The 24895-nt window shown below is 41.7% G+C and overlaps 1 protein-coding gene across 4 annotated transcripts in view; it reads right to left on the bottom strand.

The window, feature by feature from the left end:
• The window catches only part of dcc (DCC netrin 1 receptor), a 301630-nt gene that overhangs the window by 139211 nt on the left and 137524 nt on the right, over positions 1–24895 (bottom strand). For 2 of the 4 annotated variants that reach the window (XM_061747156.1, XM_061747157.1), the window contains exon 8: positions 6565–6835. In XM_061747156.1, coding sequence (XP_061603140.1) covers positions 6565–6835 — 271 coding nt within the window. The remainder of the gene's footprint in view (positions 1–6564; positions 6836–24895) is intronic. The other 2 variants (XM_061747158.1, XM_061747159.1) reach the window with 1 other exon arrangement.

Genomic DNA, 24895 nt, shown 5'->3' with positions numbered 1-24895 from the left:
AAGCTGATTTCTGCAGCTATAGTTAGCTTCAATAAAGATGACCAAAAAAAGAAGAAGAAAAAAAAACTCCCCGCATCAACACCGGTTACACAGGATCAAAGTGCATCAAAAAGGAACAAGACTCTTACAATTCGCATATTATCAGAACCTATTATTGTAAGTACTGAGCGTTAAAAGGTACTCACTAATTAGATACTGACTCAATGTACTCAAGTATAGCAGAAGCAGTGGAGAGATAAGTGCAAATGTAATGTCATTGTAAATGTCAATGTAATTCTGTTACGATTGCAAAGTGTGATATGAAGTGTTCATATCATTTAAACTATAAAAACAAGTTTGCAACAGGAAGCAGATCTTTGGCGTGTGTCATACACATCCGTCCTCCACTTGCTCAGTTAGAACAGGTCAAGCATCATGAAAATGCACGAAGCTTATTAATCAGCACCTGACCATGAAAACCATCTTCTTCCCTCGCAAACACTGTATGAAGCATCTGCGCAGTTTCGAGGCTGTTAGCTTCACATTATTACGTTTGTGCTCTAGCAAGACGGGGTCATGTTCCCTGTTTTTAACAGTGAACATTTAAACCACTGTATGTACATTTTCGAGATGAGTCAGTCAGTCTTGACTATCATTGGTAACCTGATAATAGTAAATGGTCCATTATATATGATATATATATATTGGGGGGCTGGTGCAGGCATATTGTTTTCTCTAGATCAGGGTACTCAAAAACAAATCCTAAAGCGTCATAAGGATTTTATTTTTTTTTTCAATACGTCAAAGGTCAATTTATGGCTGAATTCTGCAATTGTTTACAAGAAAATATCCTTTTCATTCAAAACAATAGCAAAAATACAAACACAAATTCAATGTAATTTCCATTTGATATGTATTAAAAATAATGAGTTCAGTAAAACAAAACATGACCCCTGTTATGAATGAAAAAAATATATCAGGAAGGAGTCGGAATACTTTTGTTTTAAATCTAAACACACAAAAAAAACACAATACAGCAGGAATACATTATTTCTCTCCAATGGTGAATCAAGCATCTCAAGAATTCCAAAACTGACATACATGCTAAAATGATTATTTCTGCATCCGACAATGTCTGCTTACACTTACCCAAAATCCGGACCACTCTACAAGTAAGCAAGCACTCTGTTGCTTTTTGTTGTGTTTAATGTGATGATTTGGATTTCAGTGCAAATCTAGGCTCGTGTCAACAATATGCTATCTGCTCCAAAAACGAAAGGCAAAAATTGCACTCGCACCAGTAAACTGAGTGACATAGGCTGATACAGGCTGTCTGTCTATTGTTGGCACACATGCCGAGCCAAACAAAACACATACAACATGTGGCCGGCTTCTGTCCAGCCTCCACGGCAAAGAGCCGGTTGCGTCAAGGGTGGTTAGCCCCGCCCGACGGTGCCGCTCTGTGCGGTCGCACACTCGGCACATGCCAGTTTCGGCCACGGCTTGGCTCATAAGCTCGGAAATGCGCTTGTCGAGAGCCTGCCCAGAACATATCTGCTGGTTGAAAGCTTTGAACGGCCACAAACCTCTCATTACTGCTGAAATGTACAGTATTGACACGTGGAAGGTTCTTTTTTTTTTTTTTTTACATTTAGGTCTAAAGATGGGGAAACCTTGTTAATATCACTATTGACCTTGAAATTGCATTTTAGCCACTTTCCAAATGTACTGATTTAAGCTATCCATCCCTCCATTTCTTTATACTGCTTATCCTGTTCGGGAGACCTGGAGCCTATCCCCTCTGAATTTGGACGAAAGGCAGACCACACACTCACATTGTCACATAACCCACTGAACCCACATTGCCTAAATGGACTGACTAATATAAACCGTTTTAGGGTAAAATACACATTTCCTTTTTTGAAATAAAGGGGATTTTTTTTTTTTTTTTTTACTGAATAAATATTTTCCCCACTTATTTCTCCCATGTTTGCTGAATTAATTTTAATTAACTGTAGCATTGACTTTTGTCTCTCCCTCACTGCTCACTTCTTTCATGCAAGTTATTAGGACTGACAAAAGCGTCTGCATATGCTGCCAAGTTTTTACGACTGACAAAACCCGTCCATTTTTTTTATGACTGACAGATTTTGTGAAAACTCGAAGGCTCTTCAGTCCACTCTAGCACTCAGAATCCTGAAATGCTGCAAGCTGGTCAGTCCCTCAGGTAACAAAGCTTAAAAGCCTGGATGTGAAAGCATTCAGCTGGAGCTCCCGACCGTCAGAGGTTACCATTTAACATCAGCGGGGGACTTGCCAATGTCACCCAACGGGTTTCTACTGAATGTTTAGAGCCGCGGTGTGCAGCAGAGCTGTAATGAAAGGATATAAGTACTGTCTTTGACATACTGTTAGTATACAACACTTACACTATCAGTTCTTTCTGTCAGCAACTTTCAGACACACAGGGTCCCTACACGTTCAAGACCGTTGCACACATTTAACTACTTTTTTGATGAAAACACTAATGCTAGTAGTAACCAAAGTCTGTTTTCACAGTGCTATTTGTGGGGGATAGAGACTGAGCTCAACTGCGAATGGCGAGAAACCGCAAGTAATCGACGCCCCTAAAAAGATTGAACATTTCCAAAATAGGTAGTTTACGCCCTAAATATGCCATATATGAGTCTGATGCCAAAACAGAAACATTTGAAACTCATCCTACAATATTACCTTTTAAAATAAGTATCTTACAATAAAAATACACATTCATATATTATATGTAATTCCAGTAACAATAGGATTTAGAACTGGGGGACGAACCAAACGCCATTCAATCCGCAGCGACCAGATGTTGAAAGGATGACAATGAGGTGGTTACTCACAAATCTCTCTATATGCACACAAGATGGGTCATTGTCAGTCGTAACCACGCCAAAATAACAACAACGGACTTCGTTGGCCTTCTTCCGAACCTCAAACACAATCACAAACAGTCAGAAAATACTGTATATCTTAACATAACTAAAGGGTTGCTCCAGTATTTTTTAACTTTTCAAATCCATCCTGTGGGCTGCATTGAACACCCTACCTCACGGGGCTGTATGTTTGACACCCTTGCACTAAACTAAGTAAACAGATAAATAACTGGATGAGCCAAAATTTTCTTCAATTAAACCACAACAAAACTGAGATGATTGTTTTTTGGCAATAAAGAAAAGGGGATTGCTGTTCGTAAATACCTGGAGTCACCAAGGTCCGAAACCTTGGTGTTCTGATAGATTCCGACCTGACTTTCAACAGTCATCAAATCAAGTACTAAAACTGCCTTCTACCATCTGAAGAACATATCCAGAGTGAAGGCTTGCATGTGTCAATCAGACCAGGAGAAGCTCATACATTCTTTTATCTCAAGTAGACTTGACTATTGTAATGGTCTTCTGACTGGACTCCCTCGAAACAGCATTATACAGCTGCAGCTCATTCAGAATGCTGCAGCTCGGGTTCTGACCAGAACAAAGAGGTCAGAGCTTATTACTCCAATTCTAAAGTCTTTACACTGGCTTCCAGTCAGCTTTACAATATTTTTTTAAAGTTCTGCTACTGGTCTATAAATCACTAAACAAATATTAAACATTTGACACAGAGGCACTGTACAACCAGTCATTGATGGCTTAACAGGCAATATACTGCCAATCAAGTTTCCACTTGCTTAAGAAAGAGTACCAAGTAGCAACATTAATAACAACACAACAGGTAGATCAAAGCAACGTGTTTTGATTCAAGATTTGTCCTACTTCTGTTTGTAGCCATTCTCTAAATGTTGCCTTGTTCAATGGCTACATCTCTTACAGTAGTGAATACGCTATACAGTATATAATGTGAGCATACGTGCATCAAATACTGTAAACTGTCACGTTTGTATTTGCATTTTTGGCAAAGGGTTCCATAATTGCAACCTGACGGAAAACGGGAAATGTTCCACCGTGTTTTTGGCTCCCAGCTGAAGAAATTGGGAGGAAGGGTTGTGTTTCAAATGGATTTTGTCACTTTGATGTTTTAAATTGCGTTGTCTTTGTTGAGACTTTATACAAATTCGACATACCAGCTTGTTGGTGTTGGCGGGATGGCCGCGTCCATCTGGCTTGAATCCAAAATGTTCGTTGGAACTAATTTGATTTATGCTGCTCACTTTTTTGTAACTGTGCAGCTACCAGCTCGCTGTCAGAAACTTTAGCTTTGTGTACGCGAGCGCCCGCATTTCAAACGCATGCACGCGTGTGCACAAAGACATGCGCACAGACACACAAACGGCCAATCAGATGGAGGGCTCCCTCCCTGCACTATCTCTGATTGGTTTCGAGACCACGATGGGTTTCATGTGTGTGCTTTTAAGTCGCGGAAATGTTTTTTTTCTTCCTCAAATGACTGGGCACCTCTACACAGTTTTTTTCTTTTTTTTGCCGCACAATTCAAGAATTAGTGCGCATATGCGACCAAATTAGTTGCACTCTACAGTCCTGTCAAAATAGCCCCAGATCATTGGATTTTTGCAGTAAGCAGCACACAATGCTAATGCACACCTGCCGAGAACACTGCCCACCAATTCCATGCCAGGAAGGTATAACCATTGATGCTAAAACTTTGATTACCTTTTCATTTGCAGTGTGCATTTACTTAGTGCCCAATTAATTGAAGCTGTTAAGTTCTCCTCATGGATCACAGCGACAGTATACCACAAGTCTCTCTTTATTGCTCTTTTGATGAGAGATGGTGGAAAGTCAGCATTAAAATAGGCCCCAGGGAAAAATCATCTGAGCACAATATTGATTGCTCTGCTCTTGGCAAATGAAGACAACAGATTTAGTTTTATCTAGGGCAACATAAACATTATCTTGCATTCTTTACCTCACTGGCAAAGTAATAGCAGAGTACCTGCAATTCTGTGCCTATATGGGCAAGGGTTTTGGGGAACCCACGACCCTAAACCGGACAAGCTGCATAGAGAAAGAATGGATGGATGGATGGATGGATGGATGGTGTTTGGGAATATGCTTATTCTATTTACTGGGAGTGAAAATTGAACAGTCATGATGGGTTGATGTCAGTGGAACACGAGTCAGAGGTTAGTAATGATGGGGCCTGGCTCAAGTTTTGTGCTTTACTTCATTCTGTCTTCAAGAGGTCGGGCTATGTGTTGGCAAATCGAGCTCTTCCACAGAATACTCATCCACTAATGCCTTCATAACTATGGGAACTTCCTGGGTATCCCCTCACTTGCTCTCTGTTTCTATAGATGTTTAAAATTGACATAGCCACACCCACCACAGGTCAGCCATACAGCCGGGTCGACTACCTCTGTCCTGCATGCTTCCCCTCCGATCTTTGTCCTGTCCAGTCCTGTCCTGTATTGTCCTGACCTTCCTTCACAGGGTGTAGCACTACTGCCCCATACAACACTGGAATCAAATGTGTCATTGTACTTGGCATATAATGATTTACTTTCCTCATCTTTCTTGCAGTTAATGTCCTGTCTTTTGTTGTCTTATCTTCCTATATTATTTAGTTATCTTTTCACTGTCTCTCCCGCTTGTTTTTTTCTGTCGCTCCCCTTTAAAACTTTGTTCTGCCAACTGAATTTTCAATAAAAATCCATCAGAATACAAAGAACCACAGTGGCATCTTAAAAATGCCACTGTAGCACAGTAAAGCTGTTCCAGCATAAAAGGGATATGGATCCTCCTTTCTGCTTGACCTAACAGCCGAACAGGCCAAAAAAAAAGGGAAAATGTGTGCGGCAGGCTACCCACAGTACAAGGCCACTTTATGTGGGGGGAGTAGGAGGGCATGAGATTGTGTTAGAAAACCATTTGCCTCACATATAGAAACAAATGTCCTTCGCACAGGAAAACTGCACATTTTCGAGTGGCCTTTTATTGTGGGCATCTTAAGGCACACCTGTGCCATAAAGGTGTTGCTGTTGTCACCCTGGCACCCTCACTTTCTGAGAACTACTGACCTAAGGAACAACCGTGCAGCATTTTAGAGTAGCCTTTTATTGTGGACAACCTGAAAGTACACCAAGTGATGTGGCCGAAACCGACAGAACTCTCGTATAGAGTGTGGGGTTTGGCGACCTTTTTCATGAGTGGCCGATCAGTCTGTGACTGATTTTGCGCAAAGCAACAACTAGTCGATCAAAATGCACATAAGCTTTCACATACGCTAAAAAAAAACCATTTTAAGACAGTGAGATCCAGCCAGCAGAATACATATAATCATGCTGTCTAATTCACACATTCCAGGTGAATGGATTTTTTTCAGTTAAGGAGAATCACTCAGTCACAAATTTAGACATATTTGTGAACAATACTGGCGACAAAAGGACCTTTTGTTTACATAAAATATGTCTTAGATGTTTGTGTCCAGCTCATGAAAAATGGGAGTAAAAACAAGTGTTTTATATTTATATTCTTCTTCAGTGTATATAACGACTTTCTTTAAGGGTTGTATGCTAGATACTCTGGCTGGAAGTTACTGAAGTATAATTTCCCATCCAACAAGGACAAATTAAAACATTCTTACCTTTCAAAGCCATCTTTGGAGTAATAAACGCCGTAAGTCTGTATAGATCCTCCAGTCTCTTCTGGAGGGCGCCAGCTGAGTCGGACAAATCGGCTTGACACTAGGACAGGGACCAGGTCGCGGGGGGCAGAGGGGAGGGCAACGCCTGGGCTGGGGGACACTGGTGGGGGATCAGAGGAGGAGGAGTAAGTCAGAGGGGTGCCAGAAGGAGCAGGAGGTGGACGGGGAAGAGGAGGTGTGTGGACAGGTCTAGACTGAGTGGGTGTGGCTTCTGTGAACAGTCCATCCCGGGTAGAGGGAGGGACGAGATGCGGGGAGGACGAGGGAGAGGACCACAGCAGGAAATGGAGGAGAGGAGCAGGAAGGAGGTGGCAAAGAAAAACAAATCAAGGCAAAATGATACAAGAATGGAGGAGAGGATTAGATGAGGAACATAAAAGACATGGAAGAGACAAGAAGGAAGAAAAAGGAGGAAGAAGAAGAATGGTAAAGAAGATCCCAGACAAGAAAATATAGTGGCAGAGATTCTGACATAAATAGCTAGTTGGGGTACTAAACATTTAAAAACAATCATAAACATCAGAATAGATTCATCCTTATTTACTGTATTATCATCAGTTAATGGAGGCATCGAAGCCTCAAATGTAAAGGTTAGACTAAAAGACAAAAAGGACACATTCAAAATCATGGTTGGATGTCTAGTACCTTGCAAAAGTATTCACACCTTTGGCTTTTTTGTTGGTAAAATCTGTCATTTAAATGATTTTCAAGTCTGAATTTTATTTGATGGATCTGCAAAAATAGTCTGAGTTTTGAAGTGAAATGTGAAAAACATAAAAATACATTTAAAAAATGAAAAGAAAAGACAATTGGCATGTGGTGTATGTAGTCACCTCTTCGTGATGACGCCCCAACTAAACTCCGACACAACCATTCATTCATTCATTTTCCGTACCGCTTCTCCTCACTAGGGTCCCTGGCGTGCTGGAGCCTATCCCAGCTATCTTTGGGCGAGAGGCGGGGTACAGCCAGAACTGGTCGTCAGCCAATCGCAGGGCGCATATAAACAAACAACCATTCACACTCACATTCACACCTACGGGCAATTTAGAGTCTTCAATTAACCTACCATGCCTGTTTTTGAGATGTGGGAGGAAACCGGAGTAAAAGCCACGCAGACACGGGGGGCTCGATTTGAACCCGGGTCCTCAGAACTGTGAGGCAGACGTGTAACCAGTTGCCTACCGTGCCGCCCTGACACAACCAATTACCTTCAAAACTTGTATAATTCGTGAAATGAAGTGCAATCTGTGTTACATGATTTTTATGTATATAGACACCTTGACACACACCGTTTCTGAAAGGCCCCACAGGCTGCAACACCAAAGTAACAGGCACTGTTAACCAAGCACAGCCATGAAGACCAATGAACTCTCCAAAACAAATGAGGGACAACGTTGTTGAGGAATACAAGCCAAGGTTAAATCTTTTAAAAATATATTTGATGATCCCCCCGACCACCATCAAATCCATCACAATCAAAGGGAAGTAATATACCATAACAAACATTCCCAGAGAGGGCTCCAGCAAAAGTCACAGACCAGGCAAGGAGGAATTTAATCAAAGAGGCATCAGAGAGATTAGGGATAATGCTGGAGGAACGACAGAGTTCCACAGCAGAAGCTCTCTTCGGGACTTTCATCCATCAAGCCCAACTGGCTCAGAAGAGAGCCATTACTTTCAGCTAAAAATGGGAAGCCCCGTTTTACAGTTTGCAAAAGGGCATTTGGGAGAGTCCCAAAATGTTTGTCGGAAGGTGCTCTGGTCAGATGAGACTAAAATTGAACTCTTTGGCCATCAAGGAAAGCTCTGTCTGGTGCACACCCAACACATTTCATCGGCCCAAGAACACCGATCATGTTGTGGGCAGCAGTCACAGGGAAACATGGTTGGTGCTAAATACAGTGATATTCTTGAGCAAAACCTGTATCAGTCTGTAAGTGACCGTCAAACTTGAAGGAGTTGGAGCAGTTTTCCCTTGAGGGATGGGCAAAAATCCCTGCAGTGGCAAAATGCAGCAAGCTCATAGACTTATCAAAAATGACTTGTAGCCATACATACTCAATGGCATCCATCCATCCTTCCATTTTCTGAGCCACTTCTCCTCATTAGGGTCGCGGGCGTGCTGCAGCCTATCCCAGATATCATCGGGCAGGAGGCGGGGTACACCCCGAACTGGTTGCCAGCCAATCGCAGGGCACATATAAACAAACAACCAGTCGCACTCACATTCACACCTACAGGCAATTTAGAGTCGTCAATTAACCTACCGCGCATGTCTTTGGGATGTGGGAGGAAACCGGAGTGCCCGGAGAAAACCCACGCAGGCACCGGGAAAACATCCAAACTCCGCACAGGATTGAATTCCGGACCTCAGAACTGTGAGGCAGACGCTCTAACCAGTCGGACACCGTGCCGCACATACTCAATGTTTTATTTTAATTTTTGTCATATATATTTTTAGATCTATATTTCTCATTCCACTTCAAAACTTAGACTATCTTTTGCAGATCCATTAAATAAAGTTCAGATAAATATTTTGAATTAGAAGTTGTAATGTAACAGAAAAGCAATGCACTTTTGCAAGGCCAATTCCAAGTCCATTTTTTAACAGTGCATTTAAATCTACTTTAAAGTCACCCATATACAGTATAATGATACTAGCCTTACATTAAGTATGCACACACGCTATAAAATGCAGGTGAACAAATACATGCTGGTATACAAACACAAGTGAAAACATACTGTATAGTACTGCTAGGTGAAAACTAGGCCATATAGACCCTGATGTAAATTCATTATTTGTAATAATCCAGGTAAGAAACAGTTCACATGTTAATACCGGTGAAACACAAGAACCCCCACATGTACTGTATTCCGTGGCTGGCCGGATACCCACTGGATATCGGGAGGTCAAAGTTAAATAAACACTGAGCACACAAACACACAGCGAATCATTCACAATATCCATCCATCCATTTTCCGTACCGCTTATCCTCACTAGCGTTGCAATATATCAATAAAAAAAAAGAAAAATGCTTAAATATATAAATACATGCATAAAGAAATTCATCCAAAATGTAAACTCAAACATTAACAGGGCTCCAAATTAACTTTTACATTGGTAGCACTGGACCATGCATGATGTTGTCTTATGTAATCGGCATACCGTAGCTTTGTATATAATATTGACACTGACTTCAGTGACAGTATATCTGCAAAAATATTTTACTGTTTATATAAAGTTTGTCTGAAACAAGCAATTGCTGACTAAACAGGTAAGTGACCAGTTATGTTTTAACTGGTCTTTTACCTGGTTAAATAAAGTTCAAATAAATTAAGGATGTACTCCAATTATAACTGGCATATGGCTGTGTTCAGAAGTAACAGATCAATTTCAAACTCATGTTCAACGGGGGTCCACACACACCGAACGCCATTTTAATTCTTAAGTGAAAAAAAACATGCATTGGGCCTAACAGAAACAGTATTTGCTTTATCCACTAAAATGATTGAATAAAGGTGTTTGCTGACCAGACTTATTGATAGTGTGTGTGTGTGTGTCTGTGTGTGTGTGAGAGAGAGAGAGAGAGAAACCCAGTAGATGCATAATTTACAGTTACTTGTGACCATAAATTTGGACGAATGCTGCCATATGCACAGCCAAAAACATCTGCAACTTACCGCAAGGTGTTTTCTCAAGTTAGAAGTGGGCTGAAAATTCCAATTTGGACAGTGCCAAAACTATGCTGCATGTTAAAGCTGTTTTTTTGTAGTCTGTAATGTAAACGTGAGTCGCGCGCAGCTGTCGCGACCTACTTTGATTGGCCCGCGAAGCCCAGGAGAAGACTTTGTGTTCGGACATGTGACTTGTGTCCGTTGATAGGTGAACTTGAGTCAAACATCAATGTGGTATTCACAGTGCATTGGAGCAACGGCGCCCGACGCGGAAGTCGATGACGAAAGTCTAAAAATGATCATGCAATTATTGATAAATGAAAGTAGCGAGCGCCATGTACTCTAGATTATTGTAACGTAGTACAAGTAAGTACCATTTTTTGTTAACATTAATACTCGAGTAAAAGTAAAAAGTATGCTTCATTAAAACTACTCTGACAAGTACAATTTATCCTAAATGTTACTTGAGTAAATGTAACGGAGTAAATGTAACATGTTACGACTATTTGTGTCACAAAGATCATTTACACAACTTTGAAATTGTATTATTAACTATCTCTCTCGCTCTCGTACAAGGCAGACGCTTTTTTGCTCGCTATGCTTGTTTCGCTTGTTTATTCTTGCTGATGATAATCTAGTTTTTCTTCTAAAAAAATTAGAAGCAGCGACTCCTGGATATTTTTAAACCTGTGGGACTGTACCTTTTTTTGTAGATACAGTCAGTTTTTGCTATATTCCAATATTTTCTGATACCCTCTCACCACTACGTGAGCGTGGCCTGCTAATTAGCACAAGCCTGCTTTTAGCAACAAGACCAGCAATCAAGATGCCTCCCTTTTCCACTGAGGACTATCACGGACTCCTGCAGAGGATGTCAATCCTGGAAATGAAAATCCACCGTCTTGAAGTGGATGTAAATGGACAGTCGGGGAATGAAACCACTCTATCGATGTCTCAATATGTTGAGCAGAAGTATGCTAACAGACAGCCACTTATCTTAACAAAGAGGACGGATGTGACTGTGGAAACGGTAATGGACCATCCAGCAGTTCTCCCAGGAATTTACTGGGAGCAAAGCCCAAAGATATGGAACAACATCTAAAAGGGAGGACACAACACCGGTAGATAACAGAGAAATCCGGCTGGCCTGCGTTGCGGGCTGTTTCAACCCCGATTGAGCGGCCAAGGACAGTCGCTACAGCGGTCAAGAAAAAACGACGCGAGTCAATGTAAAACATTGACATCAAACTTACAAATAGATTTGAGCCACTTTTACCCTGACCCTGGCCAAGAATGCTCATCCCCCACCATCCCTGAAAGTTATAAAACTAAATCATACAAGAAAAAAATGGGGCCCCAAACATTAATAGTTGGTGATGGAGCTGTCAAGGATGTGAAATGTTTTTGCAGTGAGAAGAACACCAAAGTACTGTGTTTTACCAATGACATGGTGGAAGATATCTCCCCCAAAAAAATCCTGGAGCTCACTAATCAGCACCCAACTGTGAAATATGTCAATATACACACAGGGGCCCTGGATGTTCTCAAGCAGCAATCAGAGGTACTGAAACGATATTTCATTGAACTCCTAACAAAAGTGCAATGTTTGAATGCTGAGGTTTTTATTAGTGGACCTCTCCCACTTGTGGGATTTGGAGATGAAAAAGTCAGATGGTGTTGAGTCAAGACAGCTCGTTGTTGGTTTCAGCTGCTGAATCGTTTTCTCTACAGTTTTTTGGTCAACTGTATCAAATTCTGACGTGGTAACAGAGTTTTTCCTGGGTGGTTTCAGATGTAGCATCATTTTATTATTTTGCTGATTTGTGCTAATATTTAACCTGATGGATTGTATTTTTTCACAAAAATAACAAGCAAACTCATTGCCTTTGACATTTTTTACTGTGTATGGCATTCAGCGGCCCAAAAAGAAAACACTGGCCTTGGTGTCAAGGCTGAAGGACAAGAAGATGCAGTTGTTCCCAAACAATCGGAGAAACAGGAGATAAGGCGAGACGAGGCGCAGACAGATTCATCAGCGTCATCCAAACAATCGGAGGAGCGAAGGAATGACAAAGGAGATGAGCCAGCACGTTGAATCTCCCACACCCCTCCCTGCCCCATTGGAGCAAAGCCCAAGGCAAAACTCACTCTTTACTCGCCTACATTTTCTGCTAGGTGTGACGGAAAGGATGAAGGCGATTGTTAATATTGGAATCCAACGCACACCACGCGAACATCTTCCTCCCATCCCCCCTCGCCTGAAACCACCGTCCACTAAGATGCAAAGGGCCCCTCCTCAACCCATTAAGAACCTTATCTGTGACTCTGAATGATATCTGAGGGGTCTTTTCCAGAATAAGTCAGACCCCTACGGAGATCAGGCATTTTTGATCCCTGTAATTACAAGGGACAGAAATTTGGTCAAAGAAACATGGCACACAAAAAATTTAGTGAGGATAAAATGTGAATCTATCAAACCATTGTCTCCAGTTATCTCTGCGAGACTAGCTCTTTTCAACTTCAGGTCATTGGGTAATAAATCAATGTTGATTAATGACATCATTACAACCTATGAGCTGGACCTTTTGTTACTAAATGAAACGTGGTTAACAGAAAGTAGCTGTAATACCATTTTAAATGAGGCGAAGCCAGCAAATTTTAATTTTATGAACAAGTGTTGAATAGGGAAAAAAAGGCGGTGGTATTGCTGTTATTTTTAAGTCATTATTTCAGTGTAAAGAAATTATAGTGGGTGATTTTAGCTCTTTTGAATATCTCTGTTTTTTAGTTAAAGGTCACCCAAAGGTTATTGTTGTAATCATTTATAGGCCTCCAAGATACAATAGAACATTTATGGAGGACTTTTCAGAATTGCTGTCAGTTATTTGTACTGACTTCAACTATTTTGTCATAACGGGAGACTTTAACATTCATGTTGACAATAAAATGGAAAACAAATCTAAAGAACTCTCTGCTATACTAGACACATTTGACCTCTCTCAACATATTAAGAGTCCAACCCACACTCAAGGTCACATCTTAGACCTGGTCATCTCTAAGGATGTTGAAATTCAATCTATTGACGTTAAGGATATGGCTATTTCTGACCATTTTTGTGTATTCTTTGAATTACAGATTCTTCCAAAAGTTCAGACAACCTCTATGTCTATTAAGAAAAGGTACATAAATGAGAGTACCGCCACTAAGTTTATGGCAACCATTGCCGTGCCACAAATTGGGAATGCTTAGACAGTTGATGAACCTTTGGATAATTTCACCTGCAAAATCTTAAATGTCATGAATACTGTCGCTCCTATTAAAACTAAGACAATCTCGAGGCGACCTAGAACACCGTGGAGGAGCACAATGATGGTAAAGACCTCTAAATCAAAGTGTAGGAAAGCAGAACGTAAGTGGAGAAAAACTAAACTACAAATTAATTATAACCTCTACAGACAAAGTCTTTGTAATTTTAACCAGACAGCAACACGTTTCTGAAATCATCAGTAAGAACTCATACCATGTTTGCTGTGGTTGACAACCCCCCCACCCCAAATCAGATAGCTCCAGAACTACTAACAGCAGATTAAGGCAATGAATTTGCTTATTTTAGTGAAAAAATACAATCCATCAGGATAAATATTAGCACAAATCAGCAAAATAATAAAATGATACTACATCTGAAAACACCCAGGAAAAACTCTGTTACCACGTCAGAATTTGATACAGTTGACCAAAAAACTGTAGAGAAAACGGTTCAGCAGCTGAAACCAACAACGAGCTGTCTTGACTCAACACCGACTTTTTCAAAGCTATTGCAAAGTGCTAGCTGATTTGCAGCAAATAATCAATTGTCCACTTCAGTCAGGCGTGTTTCCTAAAGCTCTTAAAGTAGCTACCATTAAGCCTCGGCTAAAAAGTAGAACGCTGGACGCTTCCATTTTAGCAAGCTCATTTCTTTCGGCTCCAACTACCGGAGACAAATTCCTTGTGTGTTTTTGAACATACTTGGAAAATAAAGATGATTCTGATTCTGATATCCAAGATTGTTGAGAAAGTTATTTTTAATCAACTCAGCAATTTCTTGAACTTTAATGGAGTTTTTGACAAATTTCAATCAGGGTTCCGAACTCATCACAGTTCAGAATCTACTCTTATCAAAGTGCTAAATGATATAAGGTTGAATACTGACTCGGGAAAGGTGTCAATTCTGGTCTTGTTGGACCTCAGTGCGGCTTTTGATGTGGTAGATCATAATATACTGCTGAACAGGTTGGAAACGTGGGTGTGACTAAATGGAACAGTCCTTAAATGGTTCAGCTCCTACCTGGAGGAAAGGAGTTATTTTGTAACCATTGGAAGTGTTCAATCTCATCGAACGGCAATGACCTATGGGGTCCCTCAAGGGTCAGTTCTTGGACCCCTCCTCTTCAGCCTGTATATGCTACCCTTGGGTCAAATTCTTCAGAATTTTAATTTTGACTATCATAGCGATGCAGATGACACACAGTTGCATCTAGCAGTGTCTCCAGATGACTACAGTTCAATTGAGGTGTTGTGTCACTGTCTAAAACAAATAAATATCTGAAGGAGCCAAAGTTTTCTTCAATTAAACCACAACAAAACTGAGATAATTGTTGTTGGCAATAAAGAAAAGAGGATTACTGTTAGTAATTACTTGGAGTCACTCTCTTTAAAAACCACAGACCAAGTCCGAAACCTTGGTGTTCTGATAGATTCCGACCTGACTTTCAACAGTCATATCAAATCAATTACTAAAACTGCCTTGTACCTTCTGAAGAACATATCCAGAGTGAAGGCTTGCATGTGTCAAGCAGACCAGGAGAAGCTCATCCATGCTTTTATCTCAAGTAGACTTGACTATTGTAATGGTCTTCTGACTGGACTCCCTAAAAAGAGCATTAAACAGCTGCAGCTCATTCAGAATGCTGCAGCTCGGGTTCTGACCAGAACAAAGAGGTCAGAGCTCATTATTCCAATTCTAAAGTCTTTACACTAGGTTCCAGTCAGCTTTAGAATAGATTTTAAAGTTCTGCTACTGGTCTATAAATCACTAAACGGTTTAGGTCCTGAATACATGAATGAAATGCTAATGGCATATACACCCAGTAGGGCTCTCAATTCAACAGACTCAGGTCAAGTAGTGGAGCACAGAGTCCAAAGCAAACATGGTGAAGCAGCATTTAGCTATTATGCTGCACACAAATGGAATAAATTGCAAACAGAGGGGACGTCAGCCCAAAGTGTGCATGTTTTTAAGACCAGGTTAAAAACTCATCTTCACTTTCAAATGATATTTCTTGCACTCTACACTATTTTAATTGTTTTTCTTTAGAAAAATGTTTATAAGCTGTTTTTTCTTTGTTTTTAAATGCTTTTAATCATGTAAAGCACATTGAATTACCTTGTGCATGAAATGCGCTATATAAATAAATTTGCTTTGCTTTGATTTGCTTATTGTGGACAGAGGCATTAACGGAGATGAGTTGCGCGTAAGGGGGTGGGCGGGTGATCGGAATCGCCGTGCTCAGAACTGCAGCTTTGGTTCGCTTCCATAATAGTATTTTCGCAGTGAAATCTTAAACTCAGAAGATCCTAAAGACTGTACGTAGGCTTTCCCCGACATGGAGTGGCGTTCCCAAACAAAAATAAACACAAACAAAAACAGCACCAAGTGTGTTGTGACGAGACGCCATTATTCGCCAGGTGGAGCAGTGTCACTAGCGTGACAATTCACATTCACACCTACGGGCAAATTAGAGTCTTCAATTAACCCACCATGCAATGCAGCCCTATGGGGGGCACAAGCCAGTGCAAACTGTAGGCATGTCCCAAGCCCGGATAAAAGCAGAGGGTTGAGTCAGGAAAGGAATCCAGCTTAAGAGTTTGCCAAACAAATATGAGCATTCATCTAAAGAATTCCATACAGGATCGGTCCTGGCCCGGGTTAACAATGTCCGCCCCTGCCACCGTTAACCTGAAGGGCGCCGGTGGAAATTCAGCTACTGTGGGTCAAAGTCGAAGACGAAGGAGAAGTGGAAAGTGGCTTTTTAGGCAGAAAGAGAAGAGGAAAGCACAGAGCCTAGAATTTAATGAGTAGACTTTGAATGTTGGGACTATGACAGGAAAATCTCCGGAGTTGGTTGACATGATGCAGGAGAAAGGTTGATATATTGTCTGTGCAGGAGACCAGGTGGAAAGGCAGTAAGGCTAGAAGTTTAGGGGCAGGGTTTCAATTATTTTACCATGGTATAGCTGGGAAGAGAAATGGAGTATGGGTTATTTTAAAGGAAGAGTGAGCCAAGAATGTCTTGGAGGTGAAAAGAGTATCAGATCGAGTGATGAGGCTGAAGCTAGAAATTAAGGATGTTATGTATAATGTGATTAGCAGCTATGCCTCACAGGTAGGATTTGACCTAGAGGTAAAAGAGAAATTCTGGAAGGAGCGAGACGAAGTACTTATGAGCATCCCAGGCAGAGAGAGAGTTGTGATTGATGCAGATTGTAATGGACATGTTGGTGAAGGAAACAGGGGTGATGAAGAAGTGGCATATGATGACATGTATGCCAGGTTGGACACTAAAGAAGGAGAAAAAGATCTATACAGGTTGGCCAGACAGAGGGATAGAGATGGGAAGGATGTGCAGCAGGTTAGGGTGATTAAGGACAGAGATGGAAATGTGTTGATTCGTGCGCTGGAATCCCCGTGGACCATGATGTTTGCAGATGACATTGTGATCTGCAGTGAAAGCAGGGAGCAGCTGGAGGAACAGTTAGAAAGATGGAGGCAGGAACCGGAAAGGAGAGGAATGAAGATTAGCAGAAGTAAGACAGAATATATCTGCATGAATGAGAGGGGTGGAGGGGGAAGAGTGAGGCTACAGGGAGAAGAGATAGCAAGGGTGGAGGACTTTAAATACTTGGGGTCAGCAGTCAAGAGCAATGGTGAGTGTGGTCAGGAAGTTCAGAAAAGGGTAAAAGCAGGTTGGAACGAGTGGAGGAAGGTGTCAGGTGTGTTTTGTGACAGAAGAGTCTCTGCTAGGATGAAGAGCAAAGTTTATCCCAGATATCATCGGGCAGGAGGCGGGGTACACCCCGAACTGGTTGCCAGCCAATCGCAGGGCACATATAAACAAACAACCAGTCGCACTCACATTCACACCTACAGGCAATTTAGAGTCGTCAATTAACCTACCGCGCATGTCTTTGGGATGTGGGAGGAAACCGGAGTACCCAGGGAAAACCCACGCAGGCACTGGGAGAGCATACAAACTCCACACATGCGAGGCCAGATTAGAACCCGGGTCCTCAGAACTGTGAGACGTGACCTGTTGGCCACCATTCTGCCAGCTCAACATTCATTCATTCATTCATCTTCCGTTCCGCTTATCCTCACTAGGGTCACGGGCGTGCTGGAGCCTATCCCAGTTATCTCTGGGCGAGAGGCAGGGTACACCCTGAACTGGTCGCCAGCCAATCGCAAGGCACATATAAATAAGAAACCCGGAGAAAACCGACGCAGGCACGGGGAGAACATGCAAACTCCACACAGGCGGGGCTGGGATTTGAACCCCTGTCTTCAGAACTGGGAGGCAGATGTGCTAACCAGTCGGCCACGGTGCCGCCAAAAGTAATGGTTTTATATTTTAAAAAATAATAATTTTTAAACCGTGCAACAATAAATGTGGAAGTTTCATAAGGAACACATTCTAGGAAGTACTGGTAACATAAACAGCAATGACAACAACAATTAACATAACAATCAGGAAGTTAATTGCAACAACAACAAAAAATCCACACTGCATTGTGGGAAATGCAAAGTGTTTTTTTTTATTTGCATTAGTAGCTAGCTTTGTGAGCGATTACGCAAATACAGTAGTTTCATGGCGGACCTTTACATTACAGTCTTGTTCCGTCACTGGAGTGTTCTCAAGAATCAATCTTGTATTTCTTTTTTTTAATTTACTTTATTTACCAATCAGCAAACAGATAGCATCTATTCGACATAAAGATACCTTCTTTATGTCATTTTCTTCTTATTCTTCGCCTTTTTGACGTAATATTATTCTGCAGTGCTCCCTATGTTCTGACTAAGATACCACAGTTGGATAAAATCGTGCCGTTATAACAAGATGACAAACTTGTTTTTGGTACACCAAAGAAATGCCAAGTTTAAACTGAAATCTATTTATATTTCTGTTTTATTTATTTGTATTTGAAATTGCCTCACTAGAAATGTTTGTAGCCGTGAAAAAAGCCCTCTTCTCAAATTCTTAGATTTTTGCATAGTTTCTCCACTTTAATATTTAAAACCTCGTGACCTCAAATTGAAGTGCACTTGGGTTCTGCAGCAGGATAACGATCCAAAACACACCTCGTCAACTTCTGAATGGCTTAAAAAAACAAAATGAAGGTTTTGGAGTGGCCTCGTCAAAGTCAAGATTTGCATCCGATTGAAATGCAGTGGCATGACCTGAAAAAGACCATTCATGTTTGAAAACCCTCCACTTTTGCTGAATTCAAATAATTCTGCAAGGAGGAGTGGACCAAAATATCTCCACATTGCCAGTTATAGAAAACACTTGATTTCAGTTGTTGTTGCTGAGGATGGCCCAACCAGCTACTAGGTTTAGGGGGCCATTACTTTTTCACAAAGGGCTAGGTAGCTTTGAATAGTTTTGTTTTTTTTCCTTAATAAATGACATCATCATTTTAAAAAAACGCATTTGAAGTTCACTTGTATTTGTCTGATATTTACATTTGTTTGGTCATCTTCAGGTGGCACGGTGAAAGACTGGTTAGCACATCTGCCTCACAGTTCTGAGGACCGGGGTTCAAATCCCAGCCCCACCTGTGTGGAGTTTGCATGTTCTCCCCGTGCCTGCGTGGGTTTTCTCCGGGTACTCCGGTTTCCACCCACATCCCAAAAACATGCATGGTAGGTTGATTGAAGACACTAAATTGCCCGTAGGTGTGAATGTGAGTGCTAATGGTTGTTTGTTTCTATGTGCCCTGCGTTTGGCTGGCGACCAGTTCAGGGTGTACCCCGCCTCTCGCCTGAAGATTGCTGGGATAGGCTCCAGCATCCCCGCGACCCAAGTGAGGAGAAGCGAAACGGAAGATGAATGAATGACTGAATGGTCATCTTAAACACTACAATGGGGAAACTAAGTTTAAGAAGGGGCCCAATACTTTTTCACGCACTGTATATCTATATTAAGCACATTACATTATATATATAGTATTCCCTCGCCACTTCCCGCTTCACACATACAGTCCCCTCCAAAAGTATTGGAACGCCAAGGTCAATTCCTTTGTTTTTCTTTTTTTTTGCATGCTGAAGACATTTGGGTTTCAGATCAAAGGATGAATATGAGACAAAAGTTTGGAATTCCAGCTTTCATTTTGTGGTATTTACATCGAGATGTGTTACACAACTCAGGACAGAGCACTTTTTGTTTGAAGCCACCCACTTTTCAAGTGAGCAAAAGTATTGGAATGTGACTGATGTGTGCTTCTAGTTGCTGAGGTGTTTCCTTTTAAATTGTTTGCTTAAACATTAGATAGTGCTTGTTTTTGGCTTTAGGTTTCACCTGTGAAAAGTGGTTCTACTGTTAAGCAAACATGAATACCAGAGAACTGTCTATGGGAGAATAGCAAACCATTTTGAAGCTGAGAGAAGAGGGAAAATCGATCAGAGCTATTACAAAAACATTGGGCACAGCCAATACAACAATTTGGAATGTCCTGAAAAAGAAAAACTACTCGTGTACTGAGCAACAGACATCAAACAGGTCGGCCAAGGGTATCAACAGCAGTTGATGACAGAAACATTGTGAGAGCTGTGAAGAAACACCCAAAGACAACAGTCAGTGACATCACTGCCAACTGCCACAGGGCAGGGGTGAAGGTATCGCAATCCAATGTTTGAAGAACACTTCGAGAGAAGACATATACAAGCCATACCACAAGATGCAAACCACTCATCAGCAAAAACAATCGGAAGGCCAGATTGGATTTTCCAACGAAGTACAGAGATGAGCCACAAAGGTGAGACCAAGATGAACCTCTACCAAAGTGATGAAAAGGCCAAAGTATGGAGAAAGAAAAGATGTGCTTATGATCCAAAACACACAAGCTCATCTGTGAAGCATGGTGGAGGTAATGTCATGGCTAGGGCTTGCATGGCTGCTTCGGGAACGGGCTCACTGGTCTTTATTGATGATGTAACTCTTGATGGTAGCAGCAGAATGAATTCTAAAGGCTACAAAACAATTTTGTCTGGCAAGTTAAAGAAAAATGCATCCAAACTAATCGTGAGAAGCTTCATCATGCAACAAGACAATGACCCAAAAGACACTGCCAACAGAACAAAGGACTTCATCAGAGGGAAAGATTGGAAGGTCTTAGACTGGCTAAGTCAATTACCGGACCACAACCCAACAGAGAATGCATTTGACCTCCCGAAGAGGAGACTGAAGGGAGAATCCTCCAGAAACAAAAAAGAATTGAAAGAGGCTGGAGTAAAGGCCTGGAAAAACATGTCAAATGAAACATGCAACAGTTTGCAGGCTTCAGCACGCCCGCGACCCTTGTGAGGATAAAGCGGTACTGGAGATGGATGGATGGATGATTATTATATCTTATCGGTTTATGTGTTTAGTAAGCTTTCTCATGCTATCAACTTTTTGAAAATAGGAAAAAGATTAAGAAAGTGATTAAAGTTTCTATCGTTTCAAGTAAAGTTTATTTATTTCCTTTTGTTTTGATTCGTGAAACAAGGGTTTAGTTCAGTTTTAATGTGCTACAACCATTTTCTGGGGATGAAATATATTATTTTCTAAACTCTCTATTACAATTAGTGCCCTCAGGGATAAAATGTACACATCAACAATATTAGAAAATAGGAGATATTTATAGGACAATAGCATACGACCTACCTACCTACCTACCGAGCATCCACATTTATATACATCTATATGTATCCTTTGATCTGATGGCGTCCAGCCTCTCGCCCAAAGTTGGCTGGGATAGGCTCCAGCTTGCCCGTGACCGTAATGAGGACAAGCGGTGTAGAAAATGGATGGACGGATAATTGTTTGGGTGAATAACACCACACGCACAAACCAAATGAAACACTTAAAGATAAAAACTGACAAACATCCCAGGTACTGCAAATCTCTTCTGCATCAACTGATTGAAATCCAATTTGCTACCAGGATCAAAGTACTTGATGGATATGTTGCCTCATTTCATCTGCACATGCCACTAAATATTCAAAGCACACTCACAATGATGAAGAGACCAAGAAAGTAGAAGAAGAGAAAGTCAGAAAAAGTAAAGGAACTAAAAGAAATAACATGACATGGGAGAGAAGGTGTTGGATGATGGGAGACAACAAGAAAGGATGGGATGGATAGAGTAGGTTGAGACGAGTGAGAAGGAGTGTTAACATAGCTCTTCCCGTCACTGTGAGAGGAGACTGCGAGGTGTGAAGGGTGGATTTGTTCCTGCTCGGTCAACTGACCAGAAAGCCACGCTCTCAGTAGCCAAGTGTCTTGGCCACAAATAGATGAGTAAGCAAAACAACAGACAGACACGACAGAAGAGCACGAATAAAATCTGAAAGAATGTTAACATTGCACTGCAGTCTGTCTGAAAACAAACCAGATGCACACACACACACACACAAATAACCTCCTGTTTTCCTGTCAATATGTTGAATTTCTACAAGCTACTCTGCACTCTGCTGCCTGTCTGATCTTTACGGGAGTTTCCACTGAGGGGCCGAGACTACCAAAAAGTTTTGTTGTTTCCATTTTTTGTTATTTAAAAAAAACAATCAATGCATTGAATTAATACGACCTTTGAGAGAATGAAAAAAAACAACATTCTATCATAAGAATTGTATTCCCAAACATACCCTGAAGCTCAGTTGGCAAATGATTGTGTTTTGACTATGTTGGCTACGCTGTCAGAAAAAACTAAAATAAACAAAACAAAACAAAAAAAAGAGTCACGTTGAGGTCCATTTATGTTCTCTAAAGTACTTTTTGTATCACACAAGGTTCACACTTGAACCCTTGTAGGTACAAATAATCAGAATCAGAATCCTCTTTGTTTGCCAAGTATGTCAAAAACACACAAGGTATTTGTCTCCGGAAGTTGGGGCCGCTCTGGTACGACAACAGACAGAGAATACTTTTGAGACATAAAGACATAAAAAAAAAATAAAAAAAACAGTTACTGAGCAATAAAAGGTTTCCAGTAATGTGGTAATGCCGGTACAATATATATATATATATATTTTTTTTTGTTTTTTGTTTTTTTTGGGGGCGGGACAATTGTGCAAAAAGAGTCCTCCAGCAATTAGAGCAGTTTGAAATGACTAATAGAACAATAGTCCAGTGCAATGACCATTGTGCAAAGGGCGTAGAGACTTCAGGAAATGTGCGCAGTTTAAAGTGACGAGTTGTGCGATAATCTGGGACAATGTCGATGTTGCAGATGCTACTCTGGCATGAGTGGCCAGTATTGGTCAACAACAGATATGCAAATAGTGCAGTGTGGTGAGACTACAGCCGTGGCCCAATGGTTAAGATCATCCCTTGCCACTGTGGGGGACCGAGGTTCAAGACCACACTGCCGCTTTGTTAATCTTTTTATGTTTGAAGATGCGTCTCACATCCTGTTCGTGGATGGTCAACACAGAAGTCAGAGGTGTGATGGTGGTCGGCGGTGCGGCTGTGTGGGTGTGGGGTGTGAAAGTGTCCTTTTCAAATCTGCAGTAGAAGATGTTCAAGTCGTCGGCTAATCTTTTATTGTTCTCAGCTTGGGCGGTTGGTCGCTTGTAATTGGTTAGCGGTTGTAATGCATGCCAGACAGATTTAGAGGAGTTTTTCTAACGTTACTGCATAGTTTCTCTTTGCAATGTTAATTTCTTTAGTCAGCTGGTTTCTAGCGCGATGATACAGGGCCCTATCCCCACTTCGATATGCATCCTCTTTAGCCTGGCGAAGTTGCTTCAGTTTGGCAGTGAACCACGGTTTGTTGTTGTTGAACGTACCGACTGAATGACTTTGTTGGTACACAGACCTCTTCACAGAAACTGATATAAGATGTGACAGTGTCCGTATATTCATTCAGCTGCCAGTTGAATTTTCAAAGAAACCCCAGTCTGTGCAGTCTAGACAGCTTTGACGTTCTATCTTGGCTTCGTTGGTCCACTTTTTCATTGCTTTCACCGAAGACTTCGCACATTTTGTCAGGGCTGCTGTTTCAGCACCCTGAGTCCAGCCCGTGTGTGTGTGTGTATGTACGTGTAAGTGTAGGTGTGTCATGACTGCTTTGCAGGGTTGATGTGTTGGAGTCTAGCAGCTGCACCTTGTCATCCTAATTACACCTGATTGCACTTAAGACGCTCTGGGACTCCACCTCATCACCAGACTATCAACACTCTACGTCGAGTTCATAGTCTAGCCACCTTGCCTATCTTTTTGCTTCCTGAAGACCTCGTGACTTACCTCTACCTAATTCTTGTTCTTTGTCCCCAGTATGGCATCTGCCCTTGCTCCCTGCAAACCAGTGCTCACCTCTTGCGGCCCACCGACAACACGGACTCCTACCCTGCCAGACCGGTCCTCGTTGGAACCCTGCCAATCCTGGATTTCGTTCTCGGACTTCCTTTGTTCGCTTCCAAGCTGCAATAAACCTTTAATCACAAACTCACCTCCCTGTCCTCTCTGCATCTGGGTCCAACTTGAAACCTGAATCCTGCCACATTTAAGTTCTTGCTTGTATGTTAGAACTAAGTGAATTAAGCAGTGATCAGACGAGGCCAGGGATGCGCGAGGTATGCCACAGTATGCGTTATTTAGCGTAGTATAGCAGTGGTCTAAAATGTTATTTCCCTTGTAGGACAGTCGATGTGCTGCTTGTATTTAGGGAGTTTGTGGTTGAGTTTAGCTTTGTTAAAGTCCCCAAGAATAATGAGGGGTGAGAGTGGGTGTTTTTTTTCCAATTTCATTTATTTGTTCAGCGAGCGTTAGCAGTGCGGCATTCGTGTTAGCTTGAGGCGGAATGTAAACACCGCCGACAATGAAAGATGCAAACTCATGCGGCGAGTAGAAAAGCTGACAGTTCAAAAACAGCGACTCTAAATCCGGGCTGCAATGTGTGCTGAACTCCGTGACGTCAGTACACCATTTTTTGTTGATATAGAAGCATATTCTGCCTCCTTTTGTTTTCCCCGATAACTCCATGACGCGGTCTGCCTGGTGAAGATCGAAGCCCGGAAGCATTACGGTGCCATCGGGGACACCCTCACAAAGCCAAGTCGCCGTAAAGCACAGGGCGGCGGAATGACCAAAGTCTTCACTGGTCTTTGTCAGAAGATGACGCTCGTCCATTTTGTCGGGTGGGGAGAGTTGATTCGCATGGTGGGTCAACGGGAACGCCAATCTGTATCCTCTCTTGCGCATCTTAACGTGGATGCTGGCGCGCTTCCCCCTTCGTCCCCCCTGGTGAGTAACTCGTGGAAAAAAACGAGCGGATTTGCAAAAGTTGGTGAAAG

This window comes from Phyllopteryx taeniolatus, chromosome 15 (assembly GCF_024500385.1).
Source record: "Phyllopteryx taeniolatus isolate TA_2022b chromosome 15, UOR_Ptae_1.2, whole genome shotgun sequence".
NCBI classification, from domain to species: domain Eukaryota; kingdom Metazoa; phylum Chordata; class Actinopteri; order Syngnathiformes; family Syngnathidae; genus Phyllopteryx; species Phyllopteryx taeniolatus.
Note: the sequence above shows the minus strand (reverse complement) of the source record. Positions and strands in the feature narration are given on the sequence as shown.